General features: G+C 46.7%; 1 protein-coding gene across 3 annotated transcripts in view; it reads left to right on the forward strand.

Annotated features, from left to right (window-relative positions):
- The window catches only part of LOC139048746 (guanine nucleotide-binding protein G(o) subunit alpha-like), a 40,228-nt gene extending 20,341 nt beyond the window's left edge, over window positions 1-19,887 (forward strand). For all 3 annotated transcript variants that reach the window (XM_070523303.1, XM_070523304.1, XM_070523305.1), the window contains exons 7-10: window positions 3,490-3,619; window positions 6,699-6,770; window positions 8,782-8,869; window positions 11,195-19,887. In XM_070523303.1, the coding sequence (XP_070379404.1) occupies window positions 3,490-3,619; window positions 6,699-6,770; window positions 8,782-8,869; window positions 11,195-11,385 (481 nt within the window). In that variant the 3' untranslated portion in view covers window positions 11,386-19,887. The remainder of the gene's footprint in view (window positions 1-3,489; window positions 3,620-6,698; window positions 6,771-8,781; window positions 8,870-11,194) is intronic.
- Window positions 19,888-20,544: the final 657 nt, after the last annotated feature.

Genomic DNA, 20,544 nt, shown 5'->3' on the forward strand with positions numbered 1-20,544 from the left:
GGTCCTCCAGCGTTCTGCAAGCCACGACGTCTTGCTGGAGACCGCCTCGCCACAGCTCGCAGAGAATTTGATCACATGCTGCAGTTAGGCATAATCCGCCCATCGTCAAGCAGCTGGTCATCTGCCCTACACATGGTGCCCAAGCGTGACCCCGGAGATTGGCGCCCTTGTGGAGACTATCGAGCATTGAATGCCCGCACCGCTCCCGACCGGTACCCGCTCCCGCACATTCACGACTTTGCTACCACTCTTGCTGGAACAACCATATTTAGCAAGATTGACCTAGTCAAGGCATATCATCAAATTCCTGTGGAACCAGTGGACATACCGAAGACTGCCATCACAACACCTTTTGGCCTATTCGAGTACGTCCGCATGCCTTTCGGGTTACGTAATGCAGGCCAAACTTTCCAACGCTTCATCAACGAAGTCATACGTGGTCTGCACTTCGTCATCGCCTATCTTGATGATCTGCTGGTGTCAAGTTCTTCACCAGAGCAGCACGCTGACCATCTGCGGTTGCTGTTTTCGCGACTGCAGGAACATGGCTTAACTATCAACACAGCCAAATGTGTTTTTGGTGTTGACAACGTCGAATTTCTTGGACACCTTGTCACACCTGAAGGAATCAAGCCATTGGACAGAAAGGTTCAAGCTCTGCGGGATTTTCCGCGTCCAACGTCGCTTCGCAAGCTCCGCGAATTTCTCGGGCTTCTGAACTTCCATCGTCGGTTCCTGCCGAATATAGCGCGCATCATTCTACCTCTGACCGACATGCTGAAGGTTCCAAAGGCACCACCTGCGATCTTGGAGTGGACATCCGAAGCAGACGCCGCCTTCCAAGAAGCCAAGAATGCCCTGGCACAAGCCACCCTCCTAGTGCATCCCCTAACTGACGCGCCCATGCGGCTCATCACCGACGCCTCCTCCAGTGCCGTTGGTGCAGTTCTACAACAATTCCAGCACAATCTGTGGTGTCCACTCGGTTTCTTTTCGCAGAAGATGAAGCCGGCAGAGACTCGATACAGCACTTTCGACCGCGAACTCCTCGCTGTCTACCTTGGCATTCGCCACTTTCGCCACCTTCTCGAAGGTACCGTGTTCCACGTACTGACGGATCATAAGCCACTAACATTCGCTTTCCGTGGAAACCATAGCACACACACGTCCCGGCAAATTCGGCACCTGCATTTTATTTCTGAATTCACGACCGACCTGCGGTACATCGAGGGACCCGTGAATGCGGCTGCCGATGCCCTGTCACGTGTCGACGCGCTTTCCACTACTGCTGTGGACTTCGACATCATCGCAGAGGCACAACATTCTGACAACGAGCTGCGTGACCTGCGTGCAGGGTCCACATCTCTCTCGTTTGCTGAGGTGCCACTGCCGTTCTCCTCCGGTACGATCGTCTGCGACATGTCAACAGGCTATGCCCGTCCATTTGTGCCTTCCTCGCACCGTCGTCAAGTTTTTGGCAAGCTACACGATTCGAGCCATCCTGGTGTTTGCGCCACTCAGCGCCTCATCACCTCCCGTTATGTGTGGCCCGGCATCAACGCAGATGTCCGCCAATGGGCTCGAGAATGTCAACGCTGCCAACGTGCAAAAACGACCCGCCACACTAAGTCACCACTTCAACCCTTCCGTCCGCCTGACTCTCGCTTTGACCACGTTCACATCGACATTGTCGGTCCGCTGCCTTCATCGCGCGGTAAACGATACATCCTCACCTGCGTTGACCGCTACACGCGCTGGCCTGAAGCGTTTCCCGTACACGATATTACGGCGCCAACCGTGGCGTCCGTTTTCGTGGCCGGTTGGATATCTCGTTTCGGCTGCCCCAGCGTGGTAACAACCGACCGCGGACGACAGTTTGAAAGTGAGCTCTTCGGAGCGTTAACAAGCATCCTCGGTATCCGCCACATCCACACAACTGCATACCATCCGTCAGCAAATGGAATGGTGGAAAGGCTTCACCGCCAGTTGAAAGCCGCCCTCATCGCCCGCGACGCTCGAACTTCATGGGTCGACGACCTGCCGCTAGTTTTACTAGGTATTCGGTCGGCCATAAAAGAGGATCTCGGGTGTACTGCTGCCGAAATGGTCTACGGGACGACACTACGTCTACCCGGCGAATTCTTCGCACCACCTGCAGTCCCCAACCTCTCGCCTCCTGCCTACGTTGAGCAACTTCGGTCGCTCTTTGAGCGCTTGCGACCTACATCATCTCGACAGCGCTCCACTTACGACGTTTTCGTAAGCAAAGACCTAGCTGCCTCAACTCACGTTTTCGTGCGCCGCGAAGGCATCCGACCCGGCCTCACTACACCGTACGACGGCCCGTTCGAAGTGCTACAGCGCGGAGAAAAGACTTTTACTGTTTCTGTTAACGGCCGTGAAAACGTGATTTCAATCGACCGTGTGAAGCCTGCGTACATGGCGAACTTGTGCGTTCCTGTTGGACTCCCCACTCGTTCCCCGCCCGATTCTCCCCCATCCGAACCCTGCCCCGTGAGCAAGCACGTGTCCTGGGCATCAGCGCGACAGCAGCGACCTTTGTATCTACGGGAGGGAGCCCTGTAGTGGATCCGATTCCGCCGCCGCCGCCGCCGCCGTGAGCGTCTGCACAACGAGCGGATGTTTATGTTCGCAGCGCCGGCCCCCTCGGCGTGGAAGTCACGTACAATAAAGTTTCAGTTTCACCGGCGCTCGGCTGCTCGCCGGTCGCTCTCAAAGTTCGTTCTCTTCTCTCTGCGCGCGTCTGTCTATAGCGGACGCATTTCACGCCCCTATAAAGGTTCCTCACTTTTCGAATGAAAAAACGTCAAGATTCTTGGGAATTGTAGCGAATGCCTTCGAAATGTTCACTGTGGTCCAGTAATAAACTGAATTGTGCGTCGACCAATCTGCCAACACTGTAGAATGGCGCCGGTCGGTTAGGCAGAGCTAGAACGGTGCTCGCTCTACCTAAGTTCGAGTTGTTTCAGCGCTTGCTTGTCGCTGCAGCAATTCGTTACATATTTTATATGTGGTAGTTCCACGATGAATTAGGTACTTAAAATTACTGATAAGGTACTTCATGGTATATATGTACAGCCCAAATATGCAGTTTTCTAAAAGTAGAGTTCTTCATAACTTTTTTTTTACTTTGAAAGGCCGCTGCTAACAGAATTCTAGTATACTGGAACAGGGTAAGAAGTTCACACCTCTACAAATCTCACTTGACTGCTTGTCAAAACAGCACCTTTTGTAGCTTCAGTAAATAAAGCCTTAAAGGTCTCTCAGATTAGGGTACAGACATGAGAACCAAATTTTCCAGCACCATATGTGCATTTTAGGCAGGCGTTTTTTGTGTGCAGATATAACATACAGGTCCTTTGCAAGAGGTCACACCCTATTGAGATGTGTGGTTGTTCACCGCTATGCCACTTGAGACTGTACTGTACTGTAGCGCTGCATCTCTGTCTGGTTATCACCTTCCTGCAGGATGTTTGACGTGGGTGGCCAGCGGTCAGAACGGCGCAAGTGGATCCAGTGCTTTGACGACGTCAAGGCCGTCCTCTACGTCGTGGCCCTGAGCGGCTACGACATGACCCTCCAAGAGGACCCCACAGTGGTGAGTGGGCGATGCGAAGAATCTTTTAAGTTCCGTGCATTGGGCACTTACTCATGCAGTAGCGCAGTAGCTATGGCGATCCCTGCTGGAGCGGCTGCATTTTGATGGGGACAAAATGCAGAAACGGTTGTGTACATAGGTTTAGGTGCACCTTAAAGAATCCCAGGTGGTCAAAATCAATCTGGAGTCCCCCACTACAGTGTGCCCCATAATGAGATTGGAATTTTGGCACATAAAACTCCAGAATGTTTTTCTCACTCAGATAGCATTGGCTGGGCTTCTGCTTTACACTGACTTGGTTTATCTGCTCCTTGCTTCTCCTGTTCTGTTTCTGATAGCACTGCCACATCTCAGTGGGAAAACCTAGCAGCCTTTGAGAAATTCTAGACAAAATAGTTAAAGCCTAACTTTGTGCATAGACACTTCAGCACAGACGAGTTGAGCTGAGAAAGAACGTAAAGAAAGCAGCAACTACAGTAGGACCCCTGTAATACACTTTCCTCAGAACCACTGAAGAGAATGTACTACCAGGGAAATGTATTGCACGAATATGCTGTTAAATATTAAAACAGACACTGCATGGCTCGACTTCCAAAGGATTTACAGTCATAATGTGGTCTAGAAGGGGCAACCTAAACCTCCGATATATTGGTTGCGGCAGAGAGTGAGTGACTTACTCTAAAAGTGGCTGAACGTATCGAAATCTACAAGCGGCGGCTTTCTTGGCTCAGTGCCAAACATGTGGTCTTCTCACAGTGCCAGGATTGCTGTTGTTTATCCACGCATCCAGTGCGCAAAACTGATGGTGGTATCTCCAAAAGTGTTCGTCAGAGAATACGGTTGTCTAAAAAAGCTTGTCAATGTGTTGCTACGAGCACATGTGCTTGCATGTGACCCGGTCAGTCTGTGTTTTGACCATTGTTATGCTGTTGCCACAGATAGGCGATGCATGCATCGAAGTCGACCGTGTTGCAATGACCAAATTAGCGCAGATTTCTTGCAACAGTCGTTGTCTAACGCTTCGCTCACGTAATCACCGTCCTTGTTGGTGCTGACATCGAGGGCGGAGTTGGCACCACTTGAAATTGCTTGAAGTCGCCCGGCATTGTGTCGCTATTTTGTGCACAAATTAAAAAACGTTGCTTGCGTGGAACTCGTGCGACGAACAGCAGATGGTGCTGATGCAGCCTCTCAACACTTAGTGGCTTGGCTTGTCCTGCAGTTTGGGTGCATTCGCCAGCTACTGGATCGACTAGGCTTCACTAGCTTTGGTTTTGAGGAGGAGCCAGTGACATGTTTAGACTTGTCCAGTAGATACAGTAAAAGCTCGTTAATTCGAACCGCAAGGGGAAGCTGCTTCAGTTCGAATTAACGAAAGTTCGAACTAACGAAAGTGAAGGAGGGCAACAGTACACTGCGATTTGGAAGCAGTAGGGCATGTCAGAAATTTGGCGTGTTAAAAGTGATGGCGTGTGCCGCGGGCACACGCAATCTTCAAGTCGAAGCTCTGGGTCCGACTGTGCCACACCACCGATGTCCACCGAAACAAACGTTAGCCGAGACTTAACACCATCACAATGAATCGCGACGGCCGATACCTCCTAAGCTGAAAACAGAGGTGCACAACCGATGAAGACTGCCGAGACAAAGACGCTGAACATGTGAAGGTGGCGAAGGCCCTGATTCGTTGGTTCTTGATTACAAGCGCAGCTGCGACGTACTTGATTCGCTGTGTTTTGGAGCTTGCCGTGCCATCTCCGCACAACATTAGCAGCTGTACAAGATTTGCAAAGCCTCCGAGATTCGCAACGGGCAAGAAGTCTCGGCGGTTACGTAGAACGGAGAGGCGGCAGCCGCCGCTGCCTTCTGGCTGACCCCGCGTCGGTTAGATTTTTTTCCGATTTTGCCTCCTCTCGCCGTTCTCTCCGTTTCGGAGGCAATACAGCCTTGTGTGTAGGCAGTAGGCGCGTTTCTCTGGCCATGTGCCAGGCGAGCGTAGTTCGAATTATCCGTGAGGGAACCTTCTCGCGTTCGAATTAACGGACTTTTTTATACATAGACTTCTGTGGAGCTTGGCCGGACCAAATCGTACAGTTCGAATTATCCATAAGTTCGAATTATTGAAGTTCGAATTAACCCTTTGAGGGTTTTTGCCGTACATGTACGGCGGCGGTTTTCTGTCCCGCAAGGTCTTCGCCGTACGGGTACGGTTTCGACCCTCCGTTTGAAATTTCGCGCCATAATGAAGATGCACGCTTACTGGGAGGTGCTGCCACCTCTTAGGTCTTACAAGAAGCGTTTGAAATTTGTGCTGCCTTCTTGGGGAGATAAACAGAACTGACTTCAAGCTTCAGCGCGTCGCGCAGACTGCGGCCACACCCCTTTTGCGGTTTCGGTTTTGCCGCGTGATCGCAACGGAGGCGCGCGAAACGTCATTTTTCTCTTTGTCGGTACTCTCTTGCAAATGCTGTGGAAGTTGATTTCTATCTTGATTGGCACTGCTCTTAGCTTGTTTATAACCGCCGCTCGCGGGATATTCTCGCTCTCAGCGGTAACGCGGTTTCGGTTCCGCCGCAACGGAGGCGCGCGAAACGTGATTTTTATCTTTGTCGGCACGCTATCGCAGGGGCGGCGGAAGTTGATTTCTATCTTGATTGGCACGGCTCTTAGCTCGTTTATCACCACCGCTCATGAGGTATTCTCGCTCTCTGCGGCTGCGCAGAGACTCGTGTTTCAAGGAGTACCACACTCTAAAATACTATTGAACATATTGCAGTTCTGAGTGATGCCGACACCAAAATACTGTTCCCTAATTTTTTTTACTATTTATTCCCGACTTTATACATCTTGTACATTCAATATCTGCAATAAAATAATTTGACCCTCCAGGAAAGTTTTCTTCAAAATAATTCGACCCTCAAAGGGTTAACGAGCTTTCACTGTACATATTTTTTCCTGGCAAGGTACTTGTGTTGTGAGTGTTTGGGATTGTACCCATGGTGGGGATGCCTCACTGCTTGCTTTCCTTGTGAGTCAGTTGCGCACTAATAGTATGCGTTCTGCATGTGGCTTGTTACAGAACCGGCTGCACGAGAGCCTGAAGCTGTTCTCTTCCATCTGCAACAACATGTTCTTCACCGACACGTCCATGGTCAGTAACTTCCTTCCACTCTTGTGTCTGCCAACGATGCTGAAGTCGCCACCTACCACACACATCTAAAACTCACACATAAATATCTATATGTCACATATCTCGAACTGCTATAGGAATGTTCACTATAGACAGTAGACATCTTTTCTATAGAGGACAGTGAAAAATCTTATGATGAGATTTCCATTCTCATTAACACCATAACTGTAGACAACTTCCAGATTATATTAAGCCTGTTTTCTTTGCCAGCTAGAAAAGCAGTCACATCTCTAATGGCAAGTTTAATTGGTTCATTTATCGTAATGTATATTGTCGTGTAGTGGTGACGGTGTCCTGGCAAAAACACATAGAGGCAAAGTTCAATGGTAAACTGCAGTTGTTTATTGCTACGACTGTAACAGTTTATTGTTTACGCAAGTGGCAATATGCTGAAAGGTTTTTGTAGGACTTTGTAAGTGTAAGGATTTGGAACACCATACCAACTGAAGTGAAACATGTCATAATTTACAATTTTAACTGTAAACTTTTACTGCTTACTCATCAAGTCACAGAAAAATCTCGTTTGTGCTGTATTTTATTTCGATTTGCTCTCAGTGACTTTTTATTTGCTGTATTTCTTTCTCTTAGGTCATCTTGCAGTTGATCTTGGGCCGTATTCTGCAACGGTTCACTCTCACAAATGCCATTGGCTGGCGCTTTATTGTTGTCATCCCTGGTGGGCGTGACTACAAATTTTGTCGTCTTCACACAGGTCTAGAAATCGTCTACAATCATCTAGAAACTGAACTCGTCGTCTGCTACAAGCAGAATCACATAGAAGTGATTCACTCAAGGGTCGCGATCATGATCATGATCTCGAGGGTTGCTATGGCAACCGAGGCCACCAGCTAGTCATGCGCTAGCCAGCATGACGAGACAGGTGCCAATGGCCGCTCCTTTGGTGGGAAGCATTGGCGAAAGACGATGACGTGATGAGAGGCAACAGCGCAACACATTTGGCATGAGCGAAGGAGCGTTCTGAAGGTATTTTAGGCTCTTTGAATACACTGTGCGATGGATTTGCGGTGAACTACATTATCTCAGACCACAAGATTTAGTGGTGTTGACATTGTAACAAAAGTGCTGTGGGCACTGCATTTTTTTTTTTTTTTTTCGCCACGGGTTTTCAGCATTGTGTCTGGAATGAAGAAGTGGTTGCATTGTTGCAACCGTCAGTCCGTCGCATCGTTACCGCCATCGCTAGGGCCAATACGGATGAGGGAAAATAAAAAGTGTAGGTGAGATTTCCCTCCGTGGTGCAGGGGAAAGCTGCAGTCAAGAAACACTTCCTTGACCATGACAAGATTCTCGAAGTTGTGGAATCTGTGGACAGAACTCTCATCGCAGTAGTCCGCCCTAAAAAGCTCAGCACCTGCGAAACAAAATCCTATTAAAGCTGCAGCCTCCACCCAGAGAACTGCCTGGATTACGTAACGTATGGTGCTCCACCTAACGACAAAAATAATAATAATAATAATAATGCAGTGTGAAATTAAAACCACCAGCTGTCCATGTCGAAAGCTTGCAGCTATTACTGGAAATTAAACGTGCAAGTATATTATCCAAGCCAATATGTTTTATCCAACTAGTGACGTCCTTTAGTTACTGCATTGTCCGCAAAGTGCAAACAAAAACAATGATGTTATTTCCTGGCATATCGCCACTCGTTGATTGGCTCCACTCTTTCTCCGAGCGACATAACATCCAGAGTGAACCATTACAGAATATGGCCCCTGTACAATTGGTTTGGACAGATTTTATCAAATGTAATCCATAACACTTGAATTGATTTTATTTTGAATATAATTTGTCCTTGTATAAATCCTCATGAGCCACACCAATTCAGGTGTTTTGAGGTCTTTTTCTGTTTGTTTATTTGTGATTCCAAAGAGAATAACAAGCGACTAATGGCTGATGGGAGTTTCAGCGTGTCGTCGGATGCACCTGAACACCAACATGAACTTTATTGCAGATCTTGTTTCTGAACAAGCTGGACCTGTTCCGAGAAAAGATCCTCTACTCAGACCGGCATCTGCGCTATTACATGCCAGACTACAAAGGTAGGCAAGCTCATACTCTCATTCAATCATATTTTTTCCCCCTTGAGTGTGGTGAACTCCTTCTGGATGTTCTTCTAGTAAACCAAATAGTTTCCATAAGTACTGTATCTTTATATACAAGCCACACCCAGAATACACAGTCGAACCTAACTATACGAAATTCCGCAGGATTTGCGAAATAGTTGGTTATAGCCAATATTCGCAATACAAAATTGCATGGAAAATCACCCAACACTAGCGTGAATCAGTCGGCAGGTAGCCTAGAATTGATGAGACACTTACCTGTGCAAAAGCAGTTATTGAGACCTAAAAAACATTGGCAGGATGCTTGTTTTTTTTGCATTGATGGTGTGCTGTATGATGCCTTGCTGCACACTGTTACATACTTCAGCCCAGTTCCTTCCACTGTGCAGCAATAGCACTGCGCCAAAGTCAAGGCAGCCACAGCCTTGCCTGAAGTTGGCGGCAAGGTGTTTTCGAAGTCCACAGTTTCATCCTACGCGGCTTCATTCGCAAGCTGCTGGTGTGTCACTTCGGCAGCAATTTCCAAATTTGTTAGTCTGGCAACCACCTTTCATGCTTCATTGTCGCCAATAAAGTCAGCCACTGTCACCGTGTGTGACACGTTGCCCACTAACCATGAAAGAATTGCCCCACGTTTCTTTGAGCTCAAGCAGTTCTTCACGCTTGCTCCAGTGTGCTCTTCAGCCGCTTCGGCGCAGTCCCAGTCGAAATGTGGCTACCGCAGTCGGGGTCGAACCTGCAACCTTCAGCAATGCCGTAGGCACAAAGCTACCACAGCAGCCACAGAAGTATTGATTTGATGTGTGACCACTTCCGTAGTGTCGCCTAGACGTTAATGCAGCTTTGCGTCTGCGTGCCATGTGTCAGATGTCCGCCTGACAAATTTGCATAGATTTTTCAGAAATAGCAGAAACATACCGTACTGTACCTTAACCTTAAATTTATCCAGTTTGTCCACAACCTCTGTCATGTCTCGTAGTAGCATTTCCTCGCCTTCTCATGTTTCCCATTCCCTCTCATGCCCTCCCCCCAAATGTGGGGACTGCGAGCAAAGAGCTGCAAGGCTGTCATTCACTCGTTTGGTGGCTGCATCAGTTCTATCCATTCTCTGCCTCCTCTACCTGCCTCCTCTCCTCCCTACCTCCGCTCTACCATTCTATCTACTTCCCCTCTAGACTGTTGCATGTTAGTAGAAAGGTAAACACTGCAGTTTCTGCGGTGCTTTTGGGGAGGGGGCCCCACGGATAATTACAGCTGTCAAGAGGGTATTGTGGCGACACCCAGGGAGCCCCAGAGAGCATTGTGCACATGCGACGCAATGGGAAGGTCCAAACAAGTTACTTGGCATCGCCTTTCCTCCCTGGCTCCCTCCTGCCTTGTAAATATGTGTGCTCTGAACCACCTCCTGGTGTGGCATGCAAGACAGTAACAGCAGCAGCAGCAGTGGAAAGTCGAAAGAAGAGGCAGAGAAAGCTTCGCTTTAAAACACATTACCTTTGCACAAACCAGAAGTGAAACGTTAACAGTTTCTTTTACTCTGGAGGGAGACCAAAAACAAACAAATAATGACAGCTTTTGGTTTAGGCTTGAGAATCCTTTTTAAGAACTTCATCCATGCATTTTCTGTACTTGTGGTTCCAATGTGCTGCACATTCATGAACAAATATGGACCTGATGTCATTTTAGAGGTGGCAGAACCTTTGTTATGGATCTCAACATGGCTCGCCAGGACCAGGCACGTTAGCAATACACACTGCAGCATTCAAAACTAGTTGCCATCAAGTGGCTTGGCAGCGGTTGCAGACCTGCACAGGTCGCAGGTCGAAAGGAAAGGCTTCCTAGATAGCTGATTGCATTCGATCACACTGGTATATAAATTGAAGATGTGACATAATGACTGTGGATCACATAACCAACTCAATTCACTAAATGGAAGCCACACACATATTTATTTAAGCATTAGCTTTCTTTACTTTTGTGGGTTCTTGTATTTGTACCTCTCTCCTGTTACCTCTTTCCTTCCTTGTGAATAGAAAGGACTGTGTACCTTCGTGGTGCACATATCCATTACGACATTAACACACAACTCACAAACTCGCACAAACTCACCAACTCACACGCTCTCACAAACTCGTAATAAACACACAAGATGTCAGAACTTGCAGTATTGTGGATGTCTCCCAGGAAACTTGCAGAAATCTTGTGGTTGTGAGGCTCATACATCGAGTTCAGTAGGCACTGGTGCATCCAAGACCATTTACGCAATCCAAGTTGCATTCTTGAATGCACTTCTGTATGCAGGTGCCGACTATGACGTGGACAGCGGCGCACTTTTCATCCAGCACAAGTTCCAGAGCCGCAACCGGGACCCGAACAAGGTGGTGTATCCTCACTTCACCACGGCCACTGACACCAGCAACGTCCAGGTGGTGTTCCAGGTTGCCATGGACACTGTCCTGAGGGGAAACCTGCGTACTGCCACCCTCCTTTAGGTGATCGGCACGGTCACCCCATGGTCATTTCGTGGTCAGCCTGGCGATGATTGATGCTACCGGGCTTGCAAACAAAAGGCAGCACATCAGAGATCTCGAGAAAATGTGCACAGTTTCTCGTATGTTTTGCGGAATGTAGCAGGTGTCTGTACATGTGTACGCTTGATGACAGCTCTCCATTCATAGCATGTGAACATGAATGCATGCCGCAGTTAGTCGAGTTCATTGCGTTTCTCTCTGTACATTTGCCTATGATTTGCATCTGTGGACGCTGCAGACATCTGTGCCGCTCATGGTCCCACGTCGGGAGCAGTGGTCAGGTTCCGCGCTGACGGCGAAAGAGAGGGACCCCCCCCATCGCTGGAGCCTTTGTGCTGTAATGTTTTATTGACAGTGTTGCGTAGCACGCAAAAGGAAATAGGGAGTTTTAGCTTGCCTCTAAACGTATTTCCCTTTGCAGAATACTAGGTTATCGGGGACGTAAATGTGGGCAGTTGGTATGGTGTTGCCATCTGGTGACATGTAGTTTAACCTGACATGTAGTGTACTGATCAAGTACATTCTACTTAATTGCTGAGGCAAATTTTTTGGCTGCCACATGATCGTTAACGTGTGGTCTTCATTCATTTTTATTCGACAAGAACACCCACGTAAACGCAAGAACGTGTCTACTGTGTAGTGATTAGACAAAACATCACGAGATGTCGCCACCAGAGTTGTTTCTGCAGTTCACGTTCCCTGTAGCCTGGTATTACAAGAAGTTTAATGCGTTTATGGATGAACTAAAACTCTTTTACAGGCGGCATAGTCATTTGAAGATCTAGCCTGTTACTGCATGTGAGTGTCCACTATAGTAGGAAGATGGCTACTTTTTTTTAAAAGGCAATGGCTCTATTTTAAACTGCGAGTGATGTCAATCTGGTTGCCTTGTGCTCAGGGTATTATAGATCCCTGTTGAGAATCTCCCCCTCACTCGTGCTCTGTTCCTCTCCGATAATGATCACTTTTGCCACAGGGTTATTCACTTTGATGCAAGTTCACCATTATGTGCATTTTATATGCTGCACGAGAAAGAATGAATGAGTGGATGCTTCTTCTGGAACAATTTGCAGGTCACGTGCAATATGCGTCCACTCCACCTTTTGACGTGTTCATGCGTGAGCAGCATCTGTAATTGCCGCCCCTGCATTTCTTTCGATCGGTTTGATAGTGGATCTTTGGCCCTGGTGTAGTCCTGGCCTTGCCCATCTCTAACTTCAGATTTTTCAACCATGCGATGACATTGTGCAATATTATGTTCAAACTGCTCGCACCCCCTAAAACTGATGTCGGGACATGAGTTGCATCCAGGTAATTTTACTGCACGTGTCTTGGAAGCATATCTTTAGCTCGTCACGCTGCAGTGCTGTGAAGTACAGCTGCATATTTGACTTGTCGATATGGAGCATTCATTTGGCAGGTTTTGTTAATGCATTTGGCAACAACGGAAAGCGCTCTGATGTTTTTTTCTACATTTTCTGAGCGTCTTTTCGGTCAAAGGAGCTATGAGGTCTGGCTGGTACAGGGCGAAATGACTGTGCGGTCACCCCTCCTTCAGAGGCAAGCTCCGAGGTGCAGAAGTTGTCCATCTGCGTCGTTTACCGGTGTTCTTGTTCCTACAAAAATCTGACAATTATTCAGCTCGGTAATTATTCAGCTGAGGGTACTGTTTCCGAGTACTACCACATCTTTCTAAGCAATATGGTTTGAGGGCTGCAGTCGAATCAAAAGCAGAAAATTATGCTTCGTGTATTTTTGGAACAGTATATATAACAATATATTGGTTGTGGTTCCTATGTAACAGACATGTCCGTAAGGGGCAGCCTTTCTCCTGCCCACCCTGCTCATGATTAGTGTACCGGTCAGTGTGGTTGTTGGTGCAGCCGGTGCAAAGCCTACAAGGGATGCAAAGTGCCTTCTGGGGACAAGAGGTCCTTATACAGACTCGGATGTCATAGAATATGCCTTCTGTTTACCGGACGTGTGTGTTTTTATCTGCTGAACCGATTGGCATGCTCGCTACCAAAAGATGTAGCCCTATTCCTGACTCACCAATTGGCCACCAGTAACGACTTCATTTGAAAGTATTTTAGTGGTCATCTGAAATGAAATCAGCATGGATATTGCAGGATGAACATGCTGTGATACCAGCCATAATGGTGCCATGCACTTGCACTGGTGTCAGTCCACTTTTTGTTTCACTATACTGACGGGCTTGAATGAAAGCTCAGTACATAGCTGGAAGCGCGCAAGCAGTGGAGCTTCTGGGCAAGAAGAAGTGACTGCTATCTGTCGCAAACTATCCAAAACTCGCTGAGCTGTCAAGGAGTTCACTTGTGCACCTGGGTGTTAGCTGACTGTCACCACATAGTGAAAGAACAGTGTTGTAGTTGCGTCATCATCTTTGGTCGTCGTCTCGATTGTGAGCATGCCTCTCGCTTTTATCATTTTCGTGTCAGCTGTTTCGGAGATGCTGCATTCATCGTCACAAGGTTCACAGGGTAGCTCTGGTGCATGACACGAACAAAGACCGGTGGCGTGGCTGTGGAAACGCTAAGTTCTATATAGCTTTCTATGTAGCTTTCTATACCTTTCTATATAGCTTTTTTTTTTAATATGGCTTTGCATGAGCTCTGCTTCTCTACTGATCTCCATTTCAGAAGTAAGCTTGCAAATCAAGCTGAACCAGAGCAGTGTCCTTTATTTCTTCATGTACTGCGTACACTTATTGCTTCTCAATGCACTTGGCTTAAGTAACTTGTGTCCTTGCTCAGCATTTTCTGTCAAGACTGACACAGTTTTGCTTCAAGCTTTCTGACTGCTTTCTGCAACTCTCTTATGTTTTGGATTTATTTTCTGCGTTCATGTTTTTTTTTTGTACTTATCACGGTGTTTAGCTCAGCACTGAGCCCAGTGATATCACAATTGGCCTGTTCGCATCCTCTTCCCAACGGTGTTTCTTCTTAAAAAAACTGGCCAGTGCAAATCGTGGAAATCTCCATGTTTTCTATGTGGCAAAGTTGAGCCATTCGTCATTTTGCCAGCATGACAATATACAGGGTGTTCTTTTTTAAACGATACAGAATTTTATCAAATCGCCTGCGGCAGGTAGCTCAATTATATTTTTCAACAGATGAAGCGCCAATAGGAAGGAATACAGACAGGACAAGGCGCTACTTGCAACTGTTTATTGAGGTCAAAGGTGGCTGACTATGTAGCCATGAGGAGCATGACCATGAGGAGCGTTCCCCTCTCCTCATGGCTATATAATCAGCCACCTTTGACTTCAGTAAACAGCTGCAAGTAGCGCCTTGTCCTGTCTGTATTCCTTCCCGTGTGCCGTCACTATTGGTGCTTCATATGTTGAAAGCTATGCACCAACTAGCCCCACAACGTGTTTTACAGCACAATTATAATCCTTGAACTGGATTACTCAAAGAAACGGACACTACTTCCACGAGAAATCAAAATTTGTAATCGACTATTTAACAGAATTTCACGAATTAAGTTTTTTACAAGTTACTGCATGGCATATAATTAAATTTGCGAATAGTAGCCAGTGAGTTTGCATGGCATATCTACTTGGGATGAGATATAAGGATGGCAGCGGTTTCGAAATCCGCGTCGTCAGACTTACGGTAAAAATGCACCATCGACCCTCTTACTTTCTTTATGAAAACATTGTTTTATGCATAGAAGCACGAAAGTAAATGGACTGCCAGTGTATTTCATCGCCTGCTCTGGGAATGAAGATCCTGAAACCCGCGCCATCCTTAGAATTCGTTCCAAGTGGATATGCCTTGCGAACTCACCAGCTATGATTTATAAGTTGCAATATGTGCCGTAAGTTAAAGAAAAAAAATTAAGTAGCTAACTTTCTTATGATTTGTTCGTTATGCATTTTGATTTCAAGTGCGTGTAATGCCGGCCTCTTCAAGTACTCCAGCTCAAGGACTGCGCTATCTGCCAGAAGCTTTTCTTTTAAATTGCATATCGTCTGCAAGAACACACTTCGCACATTGTTGTTACCTGTAGACTTGTTCATAGTAAGCCCTCAGTCACTATTTGATTCTTTGCTTTACATTGCCACATCTGGTTTCACTCATGTTTATATCTTTATTGCATTTGTCATTCTCAAACCTGCTCGAAGTCCTCCAGAGCATCCGTCCATTAGCGCATTTTCTTTCCCCTCGCATTCTCTTAATTTATTGGTCATATGCAGAATCACTTGTATACAAAACGCCGTGATTTTTTTTTTTTTTGCACGAAACATGGTCTTGCTGTATGGTTGTGAAGCATATACTTGCATATTTATTGTCTACATTTTTCTTTTGTGCTTGGTGTTTGCTTTCAGTTTGGAAGCCTCAGAGAATTTTTTTTTTGTCCCCATATTATTATAGATACAATTAGTCACTTCATTTTTTTCGAGCGAAAGTTGGTAGCTTGAGATTTCACTGAGCTGGGGAATTTCGGTGTACCATGAAGAAGGTATATACGATGCAAAAGAGGAAATGGCGCCAAAGATTGAAAACAAAAATCACTCGGAATCTACCTTCTAGGGCTGTTTCATTTTGAGCTGATGACAGTGTGTTCGGTAAGGGTGGTGAAGGCTTAGAATTATCCATTCTTTTAAATCGCATTTAATTTCTTCATTTCACCTTCCGGCTTCTAATTAGGTGCAACTGCGGAAGCAAGTTGCCATGGAATTGTGTCTGACATTTTTTTTTTTTTTCGGGGCTTTGGTTGGGGATGTTTTGCACTTCTGTTTCCATAACTGCAATAATGTGATTTACTTGTACGGTTATGCTCGTAAAGCGACACCCAAAGGAACATATTAAGCTGAGTTAGATCAATAGGTTATTAATCTCGAAGTCTATCGTTGTTTTCCGAGTGCCAATATACAACTTTTTTGCGTAGAAAATTGGCACCGACGGTCCCTCCACTCCTCCTCAATTTAAACAGCCTGTACCGTATTGTGTCAATCGGCAAGTGCTGATATCTCATCTGAGGTACCAATAGTCCAGAATAGGTGGCGCCACTTCACATTTTCTATTTTTGTCATTTTTTTGCTTACACAAGCTTTGACCTCGCTAGGAACAATGAATTTGCTGTTACCGAAGCCTGATCTTTCAACCTAGCTCCACTTGATATTTTCCTTTAGTGTCCCTTGAAGCTATTTCTTAACTACGCTTCTGTTAGGAGATGGTTTTAATTGCTTGGTGGCCACTGTGAACGGACTTTCCTGTTTGTACTCTTTTTTTAATTTTTATTGTTGTTGTCACTGCCATGTGTGCCTTAGGTATTGTTAAACTCTGTTGTGGGTGGTATCTCTGTTGATGTAGTGGTAGTTTTCGGGCTTTGGGTGGTACTGCTAGGTGATCTCGAGGTTGTGCTATTTGCACTGTCTCCTGTTGACATTGAACCAGTGCACATTTGAGAAAGATGTGCGGTTGTCTGTTTGGGCAGAAACCTGTCTCTGGCAAGGCAGAAGAGCTGTTCGCAAGACGTGTGTGCAGTCGGCCAAGCAAGTTCGTGGGGCACAGGTTCCATGACAAATGCGAATTCCTGCTCTGTCAAGACGTGGCGCGTCTAATTTAATGGATGACTGCGTGGGTTGCAAAAGTTACTATAGATCGAAACTTTGAAGTCGAGACTGCATGTGCAGGCTTCGCGGGAATTCACCATTCTTGCAAATCTGTGCCTCGTACATTTTTGTGGCTTACTATACGTGCTTGTCACGTAGACGGGCTTGCACTTTGACAAGTTTTTAATTGGACGTTCACTCTGAAGTTGAGTTTTGGTTGGAAGTGTGAGTTTGCTAGACCTTGATTTTCAACAATGCTCACTGCTGTCAAGTAGCTGGCATTCTTTTGTTTTGCCCGCCTTTGAACTTTTGAAGTCTGTGTGTAGCACTTGGTGGTGCGTCTGTTGCATTCCGGTTCACTTGTTGTTTCCAGTGTGTCACTGTTTGCTGCATGCAGCTGGTAATGAGGATGCCCAGACCATTCAAGGCATCCAAAGAAGTACAGGTTAATGTTGCTCTTTGCCTGCAGAGGCAACAGCAGTGGCAAAAAAGACATTCTGTGATGCAAGTTTTTTAATTTCACATGTAGTCAATGTGTGCCGCATGCCCTGCCACTCCATGTAGCGTCGCGCCAGAACGTAACTCGCAGGTCAAATGAAGAACATCTCTTGTGCCAGAGTACTTGAAAGTTAAATGTGTGGTTGACCTGTAGTCGGGTGCATTCTGGCCCAGAAAGTGAGCTTCTTTGAATTAACCCTTTGGGGGTAAAATATCTTTCTCAAAAAACATGCCTCCCTGGTCAATCTGTCTTAAATTGCTTGAAGACCGATTGAAAACTCGTGAATGCAGTAATAACTTAATGCAAACAATATTTTGTATCAGAAATGTTTAACGCATGCGAACAGTATAGGCACAAACATGCTGTACACCAGGAGGTCAAGACAAACGTCTACAGCAACTGTACGAAAACCACGAGTGCGTGTGTGGTAGTATACGGCAATACACAAGCCACAACCGAAGGCAAAGAAAAATGAAACGTCACTATCGTGGAACTTTCGCCGTACAGAGCTACATCTCGGCTACCAGAAACACAATAGCGGCAGCTGTAAAAGACTGTAGCATCGCCTCCAGGCATGTCTTGTAGGTGGCTGACGAGTGCACCACCACGATGGTGAGTGCCCAGAGGTAAACAAGTCCAGTTGTGCACCCCGGTGAGAAGGAACGCGATCTTAAATGACTTTGGGCGACTCCATAGAGATGGCAGCAGCCTTCAACAACCAGTAGTCAAATATGCATGAAATGTCAAACAAATAATTGGTACACATATACGGAAGAAACCCTCAAAGGGTTAATCACCCCAACGCCACACACTGTGGCCAATGTGGAGAAGGAAGTTTGTCTTCTAGTTAACTTTCTCGTGTTTGCGTTTTCTTCTGGCGTGACGATGCTTGGCACACAAGGGAAGCTTTTGGAATGCTCGTCACTGTGCTGAGCTTCGTGCCAGTGTGGCTTCATTGAGAACCTCGGGGGAATCAGACCGAGCTCCTTTCAGAAGGCGGCGACACCCCTCAGCTGCTAAGAAACACATTTTCGCCATGCTAGGTATTCCGTAAGTCACTCGGTGATTGTCAGGAGCTTTGTTCTCACGAATAAGTCAAAGCCTCAAGCTCGTGCTTTACTCACTTTTCAACAGTATTCAGCTATAGTATTCATAAATCCTGCAAGCACATTGTTGGATAGACCCTTTTTGTAATTGCGAAGCTAGATTTTCTGCATGGCAGTTTGTCCAGCTGATGGAGGCACAGTCATTTTTGCAAACAGCGTGTACAAGCACAGCTTGCTTGTGTCACGAGATGGAAAATGTACAGGTGGCTCCTGTGATGGAAGCATGCGCAAGAGACAAGCCTCTGCATGTGTCACTAGCATTTTATCTTCATTTGAATAATGACTGGCGCCTCCATTTGTTGGTCAAGTGTGCAGTGCAGGGAAGTGCACTTACAAATCTGGAAAAGGGCACAAGCAAACAAAAGTGCACGGAACCCCGGGCTCGCGCCATAAGCAACCAAAGGTGCATTTCCTAACGGGTGAACTTAGAAGTTGCGAAAAAAACGTGCACAGGGCTCACTGAGAACCATCGCAGTGGTCTCAGTGGCTGTGGGGTTGGCAGCCATTGGCAGCTGCATACCAAAGGGGTGGAATTGAAAGCGCACCGTCATTAAGATGCATGTTAAAGAAACCCAGGCGGCCAAAAGTAATTTGGAGCTTTCCATCATGGCACGTTTGATGGCCCCTAGTTTGCTTTGGGGCGTTCAGCCCCTGTGATATGATGAATTTTCGTCTCTCTTTTGTTGTTAGTTATGCTAAACGCTGGCACCAAGCTCAGCACTTTTCTCGGTGTGCTTCAAGACGGTTCCACTCTCGGGCACCCAGGTCTGAAGACCTCATTTCGCGTGGCTGTGATGCAGCGTATTTTGCTGGGGATTGGTTTATGCGTGTGTGTGAATTGTTAAGGCTCATTGTTAGCAGGCTGCAAATGACGCCTGTACCAACAGGGTTGGTGCAGCCCTGTTTCATGTTTGTGCTGATTCGACGGTTGGCACGAGGGTGAAAGAATGCATTTACGCAGCCTCGTTGGTTTGTACTCAAACAATGTTTGTGGCGTTGTGAGACTGTCGACGTCTGTACATGTGAAGGCATGTGTGTGCCAGTATTTCTTTTTTTTTTTTCGTGTCGCCATCAAATGTAAGTATTTGATAATGAACCAGAGCTGAAGCAGTGTTTTTCATGCTTAGCAGCTTGGGACCAATTTACACAGATGTATACATGCCTCAAGTGCCATTCTTTTTACAAGTGTCCGCATTTATTTTGTGCAGCCTGAAGTTTTTCTTTTTGCTTGTAAGGAGCTGGTGGAGCTTAAATATTGATCTCTTTTATATGGATTTTATGTCTGTGTGTTGTTCTTTTCTCATTATCACACACATATGCCACAATTCATATTGTTGCAATACAGCAGACACTTAGAGAGACCAGCACAAGATCACGAGACCAACACAAGGAAAGATGAAGACAGGCATCTGTGCTTGGAACAAGCTGGTTTCCATCGTGGTCTCTGGCTGAGCCGCTCTTGTAAATACTACATCAATATGATACTGATGCTGCCTGCAGTCAATGTCGAGCAGCCAGATCTGTTTCTGTAGCGTGTGTCCGCATGGCCTCGCCTGCGTGAGTGCAGCTGTTCCCGACTGTGTACCTTGGGCATTGTAGGGGTTGGAGGACGGACTTCGGGATGAAAACCAAACTTGGGAGGGTTTATTTTACATTATATACAGGGAGGTGAGAGTCGAGTATAGTCGTACAGTCATTACGGGCCGGCAGCAACTCAGACGCTGCGGCCCGCGGCAAGAAGTTCGAGAGAGGTGAATCAGGGAATCAGGGAATGCTCTGGTCTCTCTGGAATGCTTCTTTTAAACCCTTCGAGGACTGGAAGTCGCGTCATGTTTGGCCAATGGGAGAGTCCGCTCAGATGACGCCATTTTCAGCCAATGGTAGGCGCCCGTGCGATGGTGTCATACCCGGCGAAGAGAGTCGGCGCTTGG

Source organism: Dermacentor albipictus, chromosome 8 (assembly GCF_038994185.2).
Source record: "Dermacentor albipictus isolate Rhodes 1998 colony chromosome 8, USDA_Dalb.pri_finalv2, whole genome shotgun sequence".
Classification (NCBI taxonomy): domain Eukaryota; kingdom Metazoa; phylum Arthropoda; class Arachnida; order Ixodida; family Ixodidae; genus Dermacentor; species Dermacentor albipictus.